Genomic DNA, 16,535 nt, shown 5'->3' with positions numbered 1-16,535 from the left:
GTATTTGTTTAGCCATATTAAATGTTGCAATATACTTTTGTTACTTTTAAAGTACTTCTTACGTGTTACAATTTCATAGAATCAAAGAATCCATATACAACCCTTTAGAAGAACCATATAGAATTTAGTACATTGTTGCGCATATGGCCAATGTGAGCTCACGGCATATATTTGATTAATACCTTGACTCTGCTGTTGCTGCTAAGTCACTTCAGTCGTGTCCAACTCTGTGCGACCCCATAGACGGCAGCCCACCAGGCTCTCCCATCCCTGGGATTCTCCAGGCAAGAACACTGGAGTGGGTTGTCGTTTCCTTCTCCGTTGTCATTACCTTGACTCTACGTAATTTAATTACAAATAGACCTTTCTTCCATAACCAATTTAAAATAGTTTTTTCCACTATTGCATCTATTTGGCTTTCGTCATAGCCCTTATCACTAACATAAAATATCTTGTCTATCAATATTGTCACTCATCTTCTATCTTTCCCATTACAATGTAAGCAACATGCAGGCACCTTGCCTATTATATATCTTTAAGAGCCTAGAAAAGTGCAGGGCCAAAAAAAAAAAAAAAAAAACCACTGGTGCTCAGATAATATTTGTTATTTATAATTAGATTGAGCCTCATGAATAAAATGAAAATATTTTAAAGTGTTCTTAGCTTTTGGTATGGATCAGATATTAAAAAAATAGCATGTATCTTTTCCATGTCTGAAGAACTTCATGAAACAACCTGTCAGATGAGTTCTAATCTGCTAAAACATTTCCCCCTCGTTGTGAGGACAATTTTGCCTTAGAAATTCAGGTGCAGTTCAGTCGCTCAGTCGTGTCCGACTCTTTGCGACCCCATGAATCGCAGCACACCAGGCCTCCCTGTCCATCACCAACTCCCGGAGTTCACTCAGACTCATGTCCATCGAGTCAGTGATGCCATCCAGCCATCTCATCCTCGGTCGTCCCCTTCTCCTCCTGCCCGCAATCCCTCCCAGCATCAGAGTCTTTTCCAATGAGTCAACTCTTTGCATGAGGTGGCCAAAGTACTGGAGTTTCAGCTTTAGCATCATTCCTTCCAAAGAAATCCCAGGCTGATCTCCTTCAGAATGGACTGGTTGGATCTCCTTGCAGTCCAAGGGACTCTCAAGAGTCTTCTCCAACACCACAGTTCAAAAGCATCAATTCTTCGGCGCTCAGCCTTCTTCAGAGTCCAACTCTCACATCCATACATGACCACAGGAAAAACCATAGACTTGACTAGATGGACCTTAGTCAGCAAAGTAATGTCTCTGCTTTTGAATATACTATCTAGGTTGCTCATAACTTTTCTTCCAAGGAGTAAGTGTCTTTTAATTTCATGGCTGCAATCACCATCTGCAGTAATTCTGGAGCCCCAAAAAATAAAGTCTGACACTGTTTCTACTGTTTCCCCATCTATTTCCCATGAAGTGATGGGACCAGATGCCAAGATCTTCGTTTTCTGAATGTTGAGCTTTAAGCCAACTTTTTCACTCTCCTCTTTCACTTTCATCAAGAGGCTTTTGAGTTCCTCTTCACTTTCTGCCATAAGGGTGGTGTCATCTGCATATCTGAGGTTATTGATATTTCTCCCGGCAATCTTGATTCCAGCTTGTGATTCTTCCAGTCCAGCGTTTCTCATGATGTACTCTGCATATAAGTTAAATAAGCAGGGTGACAATATACAGCCTTGATGTACTCCTTTTTCTATCTGGAACCAGTCTGTTGTTCTATGTCCAGTTCTAACTGTTGCTTCCTGACCTGCATACAGATTTCTCAAGAGGCAGGTCAGGTGGTCTGGTATTCCCATCTCTTTCAGAATTTTCCAGTTTATTGTGCTCCACACAGTCAAAGGCTTTGGCATAGTCAATAAAGCAGAAATAGATGTTTTCTGGAACTCTCTTGCTTTTTCGATGATCCAGCGGATGTTGGCAATTTGATCTCTGGTTCCTCTGCCTAGAAAAACCAGCTTGAACATCAGGGAGTTCACAGTTCACGTATTGCTGAAGCCTGGCTTGGAGAATTTTGAGCATTACTTTACTAGCGTGTGAGATGAGTGCAATTGTGCGATAGTTTGAGCATTCTTTGGCATTGTCTTTCTTTGGAATTGGAATGAAAACTGACCTTTTCCAGTCCTGTGGCCACTGCTGAGTTTTCCAAATTTGCTGGCATATTGAGTGCAGCATTTTCACAGCATCATCTTTCAGGATTTGAAATAGCTCCACTGGAATTCCATCACCTCCACTAGCTTTGTTTGTAGTGATGCTTTCTAAAGCCTACTTGACTTCACATTCCAGGATGTCTGGCTCTAGATGAGTGATCACACCATCGTGATTATTCGGGTCGTGAAGATCTTTTTTGTACAGTTCTTCCGTGTATTCTTGCCACCTCTTCTTAATATCTTCTGCTTCTGTTAGGTCCGTACCATTTCTGTCCTTTATCAAGCCCTTCTTTGGATGAAATGTTCCCTTGGTATCTCTCATTTTCTTGAAGAGATCTCTAGTCTTTCCCATTCTGTTGTTTTCCTCTATTTCTTTGCACTGATCGCTGAAGAAGGCATTCTTATCTCTTCTTGCTGTTCTTTGGAACTCTGCATTCAGATGCTTATATCTTTCCTTTTCTCCTTTGCTTTTCACCTCTCTTCTTTTTTTTTCACCTCTCTTCTTTTCACAGCTATTTGTAAGGCCTCCCCAGACAGCCATTTTGCTTTTTTGCATTTCTTTTCCATGGGGATCATCTTGATCCCTGTCTCCTGAGTTCATCAGGCACTCTATCTATCAGATCTAGGCCCTTAAAAAATGTAAAAAGGCCTCCACAGTACTTGTTATAATCTAACATCTGTAAAAATGGATTTGGGCTTCCCAGGAGGTACTAGTGGTAAAGAACATGCCCGCCAATGCAGGAGACATAAGGGCGGTGGGTTTGATACCTGGGTCTGCAAAATCTTCTGGAAGGAGGCATGAGTTATGAAATAGTAACTATTGGAACATCACATATTTGTTAATGCCTGAAAAGTATCCCCTGGGTGAAATTAGCTTATGATCATCACACCATGTGTGATACCTAGTTACTTTAAATATAAAAATATACCTTTAAAGATATCCTCCACTTATCTGAAACTCAATGGAAATATTTATTACCAGAATTAGGAATTATATGCTCATTGGCCATGCCAAACATGCCTTATCTTTAACTTCAAAAATAAGTTTTTTAAAAAAATATTTAGCGTTTTGATTTTCTATACACTTTTCAAGTCTTTAGTGTGCAAGTTAAAGGCACATATGCTGAATGCACATTAGAACAAAAGGAAAACAATTCATCTGTCTACGAATGAATGGTAACATCACTGGAAAAACTCAAATATTTTCTGCTATCATTAATGCAGAATAATAGTATAATGGCAACAGAATCACTGGCTCTATGAGTATTCATAATTTATGTTTTGTATTAACTAAGCCTTGATAATAGGGCTTCCCTGGTAGCTCAGATGATAAAAAATCCTCCTGCAAAGCAGGAAATCCTGATTTGATTCCTGGGTCAGGAAAATTTACTGGAGAAGGGATAGGCTACCCACTCCAGTTTTCGTGGGGTTCCCTGGTGGCTCAGCTGGTAAAGAATCAGCCTACAATATGGGAGACCTGGGTTCGATACATGGATTGAGTAGATACCCTGGAGAAGGGAAAAGCTACCCACTCCAGTACTCTGGCCTGGAGAATTTCATGGTCTATACAGTCCATGGGGTTGCAAAGAGGCAGAAAGCCTTGATTGTAATCTTTTGTTTAAAATAGAATTTGCACATATACATTCATTCAGTTTTTAAAAGATCTTTATTAATCATTCTGTTTGCTTTTTACTAATTGCTAATTATTCTGTTTGCTATTTACTAAACATTTAGTAATCATTCTGTTTCTCTCGGGAAGTGAGATATACAAAAATGAAATACCTTCTACTTGCTGCTGAAGTTTCAGTAAGAGAAGATGACAAAATAAGTTATATTTATTTCAGAATTACTGGAAACCTAAGCACAAAGAAAGCCAATCTATATAATCTTAAAAGTAACTGTTTCCAACAATAAAACATAATACAGAATGCCAGGGCCTCCACAGACTCGAAAAGGACAAATTTAGCTTGGGATATAATAATAACCTCAAGCTGTATTATTAAAATGCAAAATTCGAAAACCATCTTGCAGAGTGACGGAATGGGCTTTGTTAACAATTGAGTTGTTCAATTTGCCTAAAAACTGAAAACCTTTAGAAACCTCTGTGGTGACTTCATGACCTTTACTGTATTACAAATAGGCCTGATGTTCAAAATCCACATCCATTATATGCTTGAATGAGCTCAGTATTTATTGTTCTTTTGTGTCATTAAAAGAGCTAAAAGGGTGGGAAAATGCATAATGTAAAGAAAGGTCAAGTGGTAATCATGGTGTGAAATGCTGTTACATGTGTAACTATCATAATTCTTTAGATTTTATGCTCCCTGGAGGGGAAGTTGTTCAAAATTGTTCACCTACAAAGGTTTATTTTGTGCTAAATATAGCTCCGCACTCCAAAGGGTGGAATTAGCCTGACCTTTCGCTCCTCGGCATCGGCGATGGCCTTTTCCCGGCTCAGTTTCTCTGTCTGAAGCCCGATCTTTGCGATCAGAGCTTCAGCATCCTGATTTCTCAGTTGTAACTCGGCTTCTTGAGAGGCAAGTCTGGCTTTCAGCTCTCCCACCTAAAGGAAAAGTCATGACTCTGTGTCAACAACAGCAAATACCAGATATAGCTTATTATTTTAAGTGAATTCAGGGATGCCTAACAATTTCTCACTTCCATCTGTTTCTATCCTGATTTGACTTTAATTCCATGTGCAAAAATGCAGCCCCATTTTTTTTTTTTAAAGAAAACACAGGAATCAACAGAGTAAGTTTTCCATGGTTTTGTGGAAAACGTCATTAATTTATGTCAGCACCAACTAAACATTTATCTTCTCAACTCAGTCTGTACAGTCAAGGAAGCACCCCCAGCCATCCCCACCTGAGCACATGTCACACAAGCACCCTGCTTTTCTGGTCCTGAGGGGTATAAATATTAGTTTATTTTTTTTTAATCATAAAAAAGAACACTCACAGCCATTTATTTTCATTCCATTGCTAAAAACACTTCAGGGGTTTCATCATGTGAGCAACATTCCACTGCTATATGCAAGGATCCTTACAACCTCTGCTTCAACACAGGTTATTTACACTCTGCCTTAGAGGTATGGCTGGTACTATGACCGCTACCTGTGTTATTAGAGTTTAAGCTAAGACTGATTTTTTAGCCTCTCTATGAACTCAGGCTCGTGCCACACAGTGATGTTTGCTTCTTTCTCCTTTTCAGCCAAGTGAAACTAGTCACGTGGCAGGCCATAATCAAAAGCATCATCCAAGAGATTAAAGGAAAATCATTTTAAGCACTGATTTCAGTCTGTAAGGAAGCTGTTAGGTCTGAAATGTCCAAAGCCACTCAAACCCCAGAGGCAAGGTCTTACTGACGAAGAGAAGTGACTAGGGCTCTCCATTATGACCTATGCTAAATCTGCAGAGGGCATACACGGCCATCAAGGGGCTAAGGGCTTTATTGCAATGCATGAAGAGCGGTAAGGACGTACTTCAGAGGGCACGGCTATCTGGCTCTGTGGGCTGCTACCACATGAAGACCTCTCTCCCTGCACACAACCTGATCTTACACTATCCAGCTTTCCAGCTATTCACAGAGGACACTATGCTTCCTCTCCATAATCAATTGATTTAAAAAACTCTTTAAGGTGTATAGAATCTGCCTGCACTGTGGGAGACCTGGGTTCGATCCCTGAGTCGGGAAGATCCCCTGGAGAAGGGAATGGCAACCCACTCCAGAATTCTTGCCTGCAGAATTCCATGGACAGAGGAGCTTGGCAGGCTACAGTCCATGGGGTCACAAAGAGTCAGATATGACTATGTGACTAACACTAACAAAGGTGCTATTAAATATTCAAACCACTTTTCTGATATTAAGAGCATGACATGCACAAACACCTGATGGGAAGGAATCTTTAATAGTCCTTCCATTAAGACCTTGTGCATCTTCTTCTCAGGGGCTCCAAACAGTCAAGAACTTGGCAGTCACCATGAATCACTGTTCCCTTTCTTTCTTCCTCTCCTCAACCGCCAAATTATAAACACACAACTGAGACAACTGTTAGGAAACCACAGATTCTTTCCTTTTCTTTTTCTCTATGAATGAGATGCTGCCACCACTGAGAAGAACCAGGAGGCTACAACCCATGCTTTTGTCTCTGTTACTAGGGAAATAAACTCTCTGAGTGCAGTGCCAGCCCTGCCTGGTACAGCAGTTCAGCTTAGCCAATACTGTTACATTTCCTGGGGCAAACTCAACAGGCTCCTCAACATTCAATGGGACATTAAATGCTCTGGGACCCAGATCTCCTTCACGTTTAGCTTCACAGGACTCCTAGCAAAGTCTTTGCTAGGGAAAAAGAGTCTTGATTCAAGTGAGGTGGAATTAGACAGGAGGAGAAAAGTGAAAGTGAAGTCGCTCAGTCATGTCTGACTTGTAGTGACCCCATGGATTGCAGCCTACCAGGCTCCTTCGTCCATGAGATTTTCCAGGCAAGAGTACTGGAATGGGGTGCCATTTCCTTCTCCAGGGGATCTTCCTGACCCAGGGATTGAACCTGGGTCTCCCGCATTGTAGACAGACGCTTACCCACCTGAGCCACCAGGGAAGACAGGAGGAGAGAGGGAAGACAAATGAAAGAGAAAGAAGGCGAAAAAGTAAGATAAAATTGTATATAAAAAGGGAGACCAAAGAAAGACATTCTTTAAAGGGACAGAAAGATGCACAAATCAAGATATGTTCTTTGGGAGTTTTCTGGCAACTATGATTTGCACTGGGTGTCCCAGGTGGCTTAGGGGTAAAGAACCTGACTACTAAGGCAGGAGGCGTATGTTCAATCCCTGGGTCAGGAAGATCCAGGGATTCTTGCCTGGAGAATCCCTTGGACAAAGGAGCCTGGCAGGCTACTGTCCACGGGGTCACTACAGTCAGACACGACCGCAGGCACATCCACACACTCTGCATCACTCAGCCCTGGAAACTGTCCTGAGAACCTCCTCACTCCTGTTTCTCTTTCCCAATCGCGGTCCATCTACTCACTGCTCAGAAATGATCACAATGTGTCACCAAAGAGACGTTCCTTGCTGTATGAAACCAAGGGGCAAAGGAGCACTGGGTGTCTGGCCCTTAGAATGTTTCAAGGACGTGGCCCGAGAATCCTTCAGGGTGAAAGGCGCCAACATACACTCCCCCAACCAGGTTCTACCTTATTTCCAGCCTAGGCACAGACTGTCCACCAGCATCCTTGGGGAGAAAACTGGCCCAATCTCTTCAAAAGCATATGGGCATACAATCTAATGAAAATACTCTGTAAAGGTCACTGGAGTTTCTTGCCTTGAGGGAGCACCAGTGAGAAGTATATTTTTTCCCCCTTCTAGCTCTAGGGCCTGGCTGGCCCATCACAAAAGTCTTTGTCTTCTCACATTCTAATTTTTAACCAGTTACAGAGAGGCTCCGGCAGGTGGTGATGGACAGGGAGGCCAGGCGTGCTGCAGTCCATGGGGTTGCAAAGAGCTGGACATGGCTGAGCGACTGAACTGAACAGAGGCAGCTTGGAGCCATGGGCTCTATATAGATCTGGGCTCAAACTCCGAATTCATGGGCTCTGTGGCCTTCAATTCTTTGAGCCTCATGTGTAAATTCACACTAGCAACACCTACTTCATATATTGGGGTTTTCACCATGAAATCAGATGATATGTGTACACAACTAACACCCTGTGCTAAGTCTCTTCGGAATGACTAAAGGAGATAAGAGGTGCGGCCTTCAAGGCAGTGGGGGACATGTGTCTGGGGATGAACTGGATACTATCATCTAACAGAGATGATGGCTAAAAGGAGCAGATCAAACAGGTCAGAGGAAACAGCTGTTCTTAGGGATCCCAGTCACAGCAACCCTTATCATATCACCAGCCAAGAAATGACGCCTTCACTTGGGACAGAGAATCTGAGACCAATCTGCCAACAAGCCCAGAGCACGGGGAGATGAGAGGAAACCAGCTGTGCCCATGCCACTCACCATCTCGACACCGCCCAGCACGGAGCCAGGCCAGCCAACCAGCTGTGACCGCGTAAGCAGCCGATACCTTTCCAGGCTTAGGAGAGCGGGAACTGTGTGTTCTCTGTATCATTATCTATAGATTTTAGGACCAGGCATCTTACACAAGTGGGTTAAAAAGCTGCTTCAAAAGTAAACATATTTTTCAATGTTAAAAGCACAGGTATCACTGAGTAACAACATACCCTGGTCATACCTGAGAGGCTGTGGTTCTCAGCTTCTGGACACCATTCACCAAGTGCTCCTTCTTCTGGGACACCACTTCTTGTTTCTTTTTCAACAGGTTCTTAAACAGTGATATCTGTTCCAGAAAACTCTTTGGGGTCGTATAGTTGTGTCTTCTCTCATTCTGGTAATACCTGGTACTCATTTCATGTACACTAGTGTGAACGTGGGCCATGAAAAGGCTAATAGAGTCTTTATCCAGGGGCTGAAAACGTACACATTGCAATTCGTATGAAATTTTCTCAAGTGAAAACAAAAATGCCAACTTAAAAAAAGGAAGAAAAATCAGCAAAATTGTACAATATTTATTTGCTAAAAGCCAGCACAATTTACAGTAGATCTAGAAAAACTTAAGTCTTTCAGAGATATCCACTGGTTTAGAGAGATGACACGAAGGTATTCAGTTTCGTTACCTCTTCTCGCCAAGCAGGGCAAAGGATTTATTTACCCCTGCTCCACATACCAAACCCAAAAGCCAAGGTGCAACACAAGCACTGCTTTTTACAACTTGATTTTTATCAAGTGTGTCAAAGAGAAAATGGAGAAACTGAGACACTGTACTCAGGGAAGTATTTTTGGTGTCACTTTCAAGCTAGGCTTTAGCCAAAGAAAACCAACAACTCTGCAGTCACTGGGAAAACAAAACAAAACGAACCAAAATAAAAGTCACTGCTTGTGGGAGAACAATATGCCCATTCTCATTTGGAAAAAAAAGAAAAAGGAGCAACTCTCCTTTGAAGAGTCCCTGGAGAACTCCCCACTAGACACTCTTTCCATTTTGTCCTCTACGACTTCTGAAGTAGTTAACTTTTTAATTTGTGGAGTCACATCTCCCTCATTTTAATGATTATTTATTGCATTCTGTACAAGATGAACCAGGTTCAATTAATCAAGGGAAGCCTAAAAATCAATTAATATGAATTAAATGAGCTACACCAACTCTTAGGAAAGTCACACATAATTTACCAAAGTGTTGTCAATAACACTCAGACATCTTTGGGGAAATTGCGCACAAGTGGCTGGTGGTGCAGTTAAACGTTTCAAAGCTGTGCCATTAATATCACGGCCAGGGGCGTGAGGAGAGACAGGCCGATTCTTGCTGGAGAAGAACGCCTCCAGAGCAAAGTCCAAACACCCCACTTTCCAACCTCACGGAAAACGCCTGAATGGGTTTAAAATACGTACAGACTGGATTGTTCTGCATATGAAAAATCCATTGCGCTAGTTACTAAAATGTTTTTAAAGCAAAAGTTAAATATAGAACGATACATATTCTGAATATGCTTTGTCTCCACTTGATCTGAGACATACGTGTATCACCAAACAGTGAATTCAGAATGTAAACCTCTAAGGAAGTAATGCCATACAACTCACATCCCTGAGGGGATCATTTTTTAAAGAATCTGATGGCAATATAAATATGGGCAGAAATTCATTCCTGTCCTGTCTTGTTTGAACAGAACTCAAAGCCAGCATGTATCTTTCTAAAATAGATAAATATGTCCCCAGCCAAGTGCAACCTCCTTGTAGCAAAGAAAAAAAAAAAATCTGGCCTCTACCCAACCATGATCCTTATGAGGAGGCTCCTCGGCTGCCCTGAACAGCTCTCTTTAACAACAGTTTCATTTGTAAATCCGAGATGGAAGAAGTGGTTTCCGGTAGAGCTGGAAGAGGCCCGAGACAACTTGTCTCAATGGGGCAAAATAACTATTGTTATCGGGCTTAACAAAATGGCACAGCATGGGAGACTTGCAGAGCCAGGGAGCAGCTGGTTGTAATTCACACTGTTTTTCAGAAAACTCTAATCGTTCCAGAACAGACCTCTATGATGACTGGTCTTCCCTGCATTCTCAATTTGTCACTTTCTCTTATGATAAGGTCAGTAGTGACAGCACTTCCTGACATTAACAGCTGTGGCTTTTAAAAGGGTCATTGTAGAACTACTAATTGCAGTAATTTCATTAGCATAAATTATTTATTCTGCCATTCATTTATCTCTAATTTTCTTTTGGGGGGCAGGGGGAGCTGGGAGGAGAGGGCTCCTGGTGCAGCTACAGCAATGGTGATGCTATCCTGTATTTTTCACTTTTAGAGGATGGAGTGAAGAACATCACTCCTGCTACATATGGCCCCTTAATGAAAACTGGTTGCAGTCATCTTGAAGCCAATCACAGTGAAGGCAAAAATAAAAAGAAGCAAAGTGCCAGTATCCAACAGATTATAAATGCAGGGTTTCCCCACTAAGATGCCTTGGAAAACAATGCTGGATCCAATGCAGGGTCAAATGCAAAGAAGAAACTGTTTTTTCCTCATATTAATAAAAAGTGTTTAAAATTCTACTCTCTTGGTTGGCTCTCTGTAAACACAGAAACACAGATCTCTTCTACTTGGTGTCCTGGTTCTCAGGCAGTGGGAATCACTGCCATACCAAGTACCCCAGCCACCTGACTCTTACAGCAAATGTCCAGCACATCACTGCTGTTAAAAATGACTGCAAAATTGGAATGGAAACCAATACCTGGAAGCCAGAATGAAATCAAACCCTGTAAGTGCTGTGTAAGATTTTACACCTTCCCAAGACCAGCAAAGACGACTATTTACATTCAGTACTTTAAAATTCAGTTCCGGAAGTATTGCATTCAAGTAATGGAGCTAGGAGGGGCCAACGAGGGCAGATGAAAGAGAAAAGTTTTCAAGTTTAACTTGGGATAATTTTGTAACATATGATGCCATATAGCTGTCATCCATCTTGATAGTTCTCCTCAGAAAATATTTATATATTACTTTTTCACAGCTTAACTGAAGTATAATATATAAAAACTGGACATATTTAACTTATTTTTAATAATTGTGAAATTATTGATTTTCAGTAATTCCAAAGCTATTATTTGTACTTTTTACTTCTTTTGGGAGCTGGTCAGTCTATTAGAAACTGTGGTTGTAAGGTTGGCTTATTGAATAACAAAAATTGAATAATGTGCAAAGTGGCACAAAAATATTTGAGCTCCTCTGCTGATCTCCTCCTGGTGCTAATGGACTTTCAGGAAAATACTGTGGAGGCAGCCAGGGACATGGCGTTTGAGTCGTGAGACCTGGTGAGAGTTTCACTTCCGTCAAATTGGGCAAGCTAGTCCTCCTGCCACCAAATCAAAAGCTGGACATTCCTCACTCCTTTTGGCTCTGCTGCTTCTCTTCCTTTCAAGCCCTCCTTTGGAAAAGGCAAACATTTGTGCAGTGGCCCATTCTACTGTCGGCATGGTTGTTTTCATTTTTGTCTTAAGTTTAGAGACCAAGCCTGGGTTAAAGGCAAGCTGAAGCCCAGCACAAGCTAGTAATCTTCCAGATGAGTTTTTCATCCTTGAAGGAGGTAGCCTTCCATGGTTCACTGACAGAATATTAAAACAAAGAAGCAGTCGAGGTCTGAGGGTGTGAGGAGGTAAGATGGAAGCCAAGCCAGCTAAACATCTCTCAGGGAAAGAAGACAAGGGAGGAGATGGTTCTGGCGAGACCAGTGAAGAGGAAAGTCACAAAACTATAGCTAGGAAGGACTGATGTTCCTGTGTGATTCAGCTAAACTTTCAACTAAATATCAAGTCCAAGTTCCTGGGCAGCTGTGAAAATTGGACCCTCCTTTCCAGGTAGAGGGGATTCCTAAGTTTTCATACGTAAGTTTGCAAAAACCCTGGAGAGCAGCATTCTATTGCTATTTGAAATTCTACTATAAACTTAATTAACATGCATAGAGTAAGAAATGTATGGTGGGCAGTATATTAGTGCACATGTGCAAAGGAGGAAGGGGGCTGAAGAATGGGGAGTATATTAACTACCACCTGGGCCTTTTCTCATCTGTTTGAACACAGGCTTAAGCTGGTATGAGATTTAGGCAGATTCAGTAAGAATTTGGTTACATTTGCTTTTGTCTTGATCTTTTAAAATGATACCAGTATTCCTCAAAAAAAGGATATTTTCCACAAATTCACAGAATTTCTCTTGCATAGGGTTATCCTTCTACTTTTGAAATTCATACTGAATAACCTTCACTTTATTTCAAAGGAAGAACTGTGCTACAAATTGTGAACAGAAATGCTGCTAATGTACCTATCACTAGCAAAATAGTATTTACTACGCTTTATGCTTGGTCTAACATTTTTAAAGGAAGCTAGAAACCAGTCACAAAGTCAATCTTTGAACAGCAGTATAGTAACTTTGCTGGCATATTGAGTGCAGCACTTTAACAGCATCATCTTTTAGGATTTCAAATAGCCCAGCTGGAATTCCATCACGTCCATTAGCTTTGTTCGTACGGATCCTTCCTAAGGCCCATTTGACTTCACATTCCAGGATGTCTGGTCCTAGGTGAGTGATCATACCATCGTGATTATCCGTGTCATTAAGATCTTCTTTTGTGTAGTTCTGTGTATTCTTACCACCTCTTCTTAATATCTTATCCTTCGGTTACATCCATACAGTTTCTGTCCTTTATTGTGCCTATCTTTGCATGAAATGTTCCCTTGGTATCTCTAATTTTCTTAAAGAGATCTCTCAGTTCAGTTCAGTTCAGTCGCTCAGTCGTGTCCGACTCTTTGTGACCCCATGAATCGCAGCACGGTAGGCCTCCCTGTCCATCACCAACTCCCGGAGTTTACCCAAAGTCAAGTCCATCAAGTCGGTGATGCCATCCAGCCATCTCATCCTCTGTCGTCCCCTTCTCCTCCTGCCTCTAATCCTTCTAATCTTTCCCATTCTACTGTTTTCCTCTATTTCTTTGCAATGTTCACTCAGGAAGGCTTTCTCACCTCTCCTTGGTACTCTTGGAACTCTGCATTCATATGGGTGTATCTTTCCTTTCCTCCTTTGCCTTTTGGGTCTCTTTTTTCTCAGCTATTTGTAAGGCCTCCTCAGACAACCATTTTGCCTTTTCCATTTCTTTTTCTTGGGGATGGACTTGATCGCTGCCTCCTGTACAATGGTATGAACCTGTGTCCACAGTTCTTCAGGCACCTCTGTCAGATCTAATCCTTTGAATCTATTTGTCACTTACACTGTACAATCGTTAAGGGATTTGCTTTAGTTCATACCTGAATGGCCTAGTGGTTTTCCCTACTTTCTTCAATTTAAGTCTGAATTTGGCAATAAGGAGTTCATGATCTGAGCCACAGTCAGCTCCTGGTCTTGTTTTTGCTGATTGTATAGAACTTCTCCACCTTCATGTAGAAAGAATATAATCAATCTGATCTCGCTATTGACCATCTGGTGACATTCAAGTATAGAGTCTTCTCTTGTGTTGTTGGAAGAGGGTGTTTGCTATGACCAGTGTGTTCTCTTGGCAAAACTCTGTTAGCCTTTGCCCTGCTTCATTTTGTACTCCAAGACTAAACTTGTCTGTTACTTCAGTTATCTCTTGACTTCCTACTTATGCATTCCAGTCCCCTGTGCTGAAAAGGACGTCTTTTTTTTTTTTTGGTGTTAGTTCTAGATCTTGTATCTTCATAGATCTGTTCAACTTCAGCTTCTTTGGCATTAGTTGTTGGGCATAGAGTTGAATTACCATAATATCGAACGGTTTGCCTTGGAAATAAACCGAGATCATTCTGTCATTTTTGAGATTGCACCCAAGTACTGCATTTTGGACTCTTTTGTTGACTATGAGGGCTATTCCATTTCTTCTAAGGGATTCTTGCCCACAGTAGTAGATATAATGGTCATCTGAATTAAATTCACCCATTCCAGTCCACTTTAGTTCACTGATTCCTAAAATGTCAATGTTCATTGTTGCCACCTTCTGTTTGACCCCATCCAATGTACCTTGATTCATGGACTTAACATGCGAGGTGCCTATGCAATAGTGTTCTTTACAGCATTGGACTTCACTTTCACCACCAGATACATCCACACAACAATGGGCACTGTTTCCACTTTGGCTTAGCCTTTTCATTCCTTCTGGAGTTATTTCTCCACTGATCTCCAGTAGCATATTGGGCACCTTCCAACCTGGGGTTGGAAGTGTCCTTTTTGGTTTTTCATACTGTTCATGGGGTTCTCAAGGCAAGAATACTGAAGAGGTTTGCCATCCCCTTCTCTAGTGGACCAGGTTTTGTCAGAACTCTCCACCGTGGCCCATCTCTCTGGGTTGTCCCTATGCGGCATGGCTCACAGTTTCATTGAGTTGGACAAGGCTGTGGTCCATGTGACCAGTTTGGTTAGTGTCCTGTGGTTGTGGTTTTCATTCTGTTTCCTCTCTGATGGACAGTATAAGAAATCTGTGGAAGCTTCCTGATGGGAGAGACTGGCTATAGGGAGAACTGGGTCTTGCTCTGGCGGGCAAGGCCATGTACAGTAAATCTTTAATCATATTTTCTGCTGATGGGTGGGGCTGTGTTCCCTCCCTGTAGTTTGGCCTAAGGTCAAACCATGGTAGGGTAATGGTGACCTCTTCCAAAAGACTCATGCCAGCATGCTGCGCCTCCCAGGACTGCTGCAGCCAGAGCTCCTGTCCCTGAAGCAGGTCAGTGCTGAGTCTTGCCTCCATAGGAGACACTCAAAGACAGGTCTGGCTCAGTCTCTTGTGGAGATCACTGCTCCTTTCCTTGGGTCTTGGTGTGCACAAGGTTTTATTTCTGCACTTCAAGCATCTCTGGCGGGTATGAGATTTGATTTTAAAACGATTATGCCCCTCACCCCTCCTGTCGTCTTGTTGGGGCTTCTCCTTTGCCCTTGGACATGAGGTATCATTTTTGGTGGGATCCAGCATTCTCCTGTTGATGGTTGTTCAGCAGCTAGTTGTGATTTCAGTGTTTTCACAGAAGATGAGTGCACGTCTTTCCACTCAGCCATCTTGACTCACTCAACATGCCAATAAATTTGGAAAACTCAGCAGTGGCCGCAGAACTGGAAAAGGTCAGTTTTCATTTCAACCCCAAAGAAGGCAATACCAAAGAATGTTCAAATGGCTGTACAATTACACTCATTTCACATGCTAGCAAGTTCATGCTCAAAATCCTCCAAGCTAGGCTTCAATAGTATGTGAACCAAGAACTTCCAGATGTACGAGCTGGGTTTAGAAAATGTAGAGGAATCAGATATCAAATTGCCAACATCTGTTGGATCAAGAAAATGTAAGAGAATTCTAGAGAAACATCTACTTCTGCTTCACTGACTATGCTAACATCTTTGACTATGTGGATCACAACAAACTGTGGAAAATTCTTCAAGAGATGGGAATACCAGACCACCTGACCTGCCTCCTGAGAAATCTGTTGCAGATCAGGAAGCAACAGTCAGAACTGGACATGGAACAACAGTCTGGTTCCAAATCGGGAAAGGAGTATGTCAAGGCTGTATATTGTCACCCTGCTTATTTAACTTATTTGCAGAGTACATGAGAAACGCTGGGCTGGATGAAGCACAAGCTGGAATCAAGATTGCTGAGAGAAATATCAATAACCTGAGATATGCAGATGACACCACCCTTTTGGCAGAAAGCAAAGAGGAACTAAAGAGCCTCTTGATGAAAGTGAAAGAGGAGAGTGAAAAAGCTGGCTTAAAACTCTGCATTCAAAAAGCTAAGATCATGGCATCTGGTCACATCACTTCATGGCAAATAGATGGGGAAATAATGGAAACGGTGAGAGACTTTATTTTCTTGGGCTCCAAAATCACTGTGGATAGTGACTGCAACCATTAAATTAAAAGACCCTTTCTCCTTGGAAGAAAAGCTATGACAAACCTAGACATCATATTAAAAAGCAGAGACATTATTCCACCCACAGAGGTCTACCTAGTCAAAGCTATGATTCTTCCAGTCATCATGTATGGGTGTGAGAGTAGGACTATTAAGAAAGCTGATCACTGAAGAATCGATGCTTTTGAACTGTGGTGTTGGAGAAGACTCTTGAGAGTCCCATAGACTGCAAGGAGATCAAACTAGTCCATCCTAAAGGAAATCAACTCTGAATATTCATTGGAAGGACTGATGCTAAAGCTCCAATACTTTGGCCACCTGATGCAAAGAGCCGACTCGTTGGAAAAGACCCGGATGCTGGGAAAGATTGAAGGCAGGAGAAGAAGGGGGAGACAGAGGTTGGATGGCA

The 16,535-nt window shown here is 41.9% G+C and overlaps 1 protein-coding gene across 1 annotated transcript in view; it reads right to left on the bottom strand.

The window, feature by feature from the left end:
* The window catches only part of DNAH11 (dynein axonemal heavy chain 11), a 356,503-nt gene that overhangs the window by 134,799 nt on the left and 205,169 nt on the right, over window positions 1-16,535 (bottom strand). Inside the window, exons 56-57 of the mRNA XM_060414536.1 lie at window positions 8,417-8,650; window positions 4,592-4,738 (exon numbers count right to left, since the gene is read on the bottom strand). Of these exons, the coding sequence (XP_060270519.1) occupies window positions 4,592-4,738; window positions 8,417-8,650 (381 nt within the window). The remainder of the gene's footprint in view (window positions 1-4,591; window positions 4,739-8,416; window positions 8,651-16,535) is intronic.

Source organism: Ovis aries, chromosome 4 (assembly GCF_016772045.2).
Source record: "Ovis aries strain OAR_USU_Benz2616 breed Rambouillet chromosome 4, ARS-UI_Ramb_v3.0, whole genome shotgun sequence".
Lineage (NCBI taxonomy): Eukaryota > Metazoa > Chordata > Mammalia > Artiodactyla > Bovidae > Ovis > Ovis aries.
The sequence above is the reverse complement of the archived record's forward strand: the minus strand, read 5'-3'. Positions and strand labels throughout refer to the sequence as shown.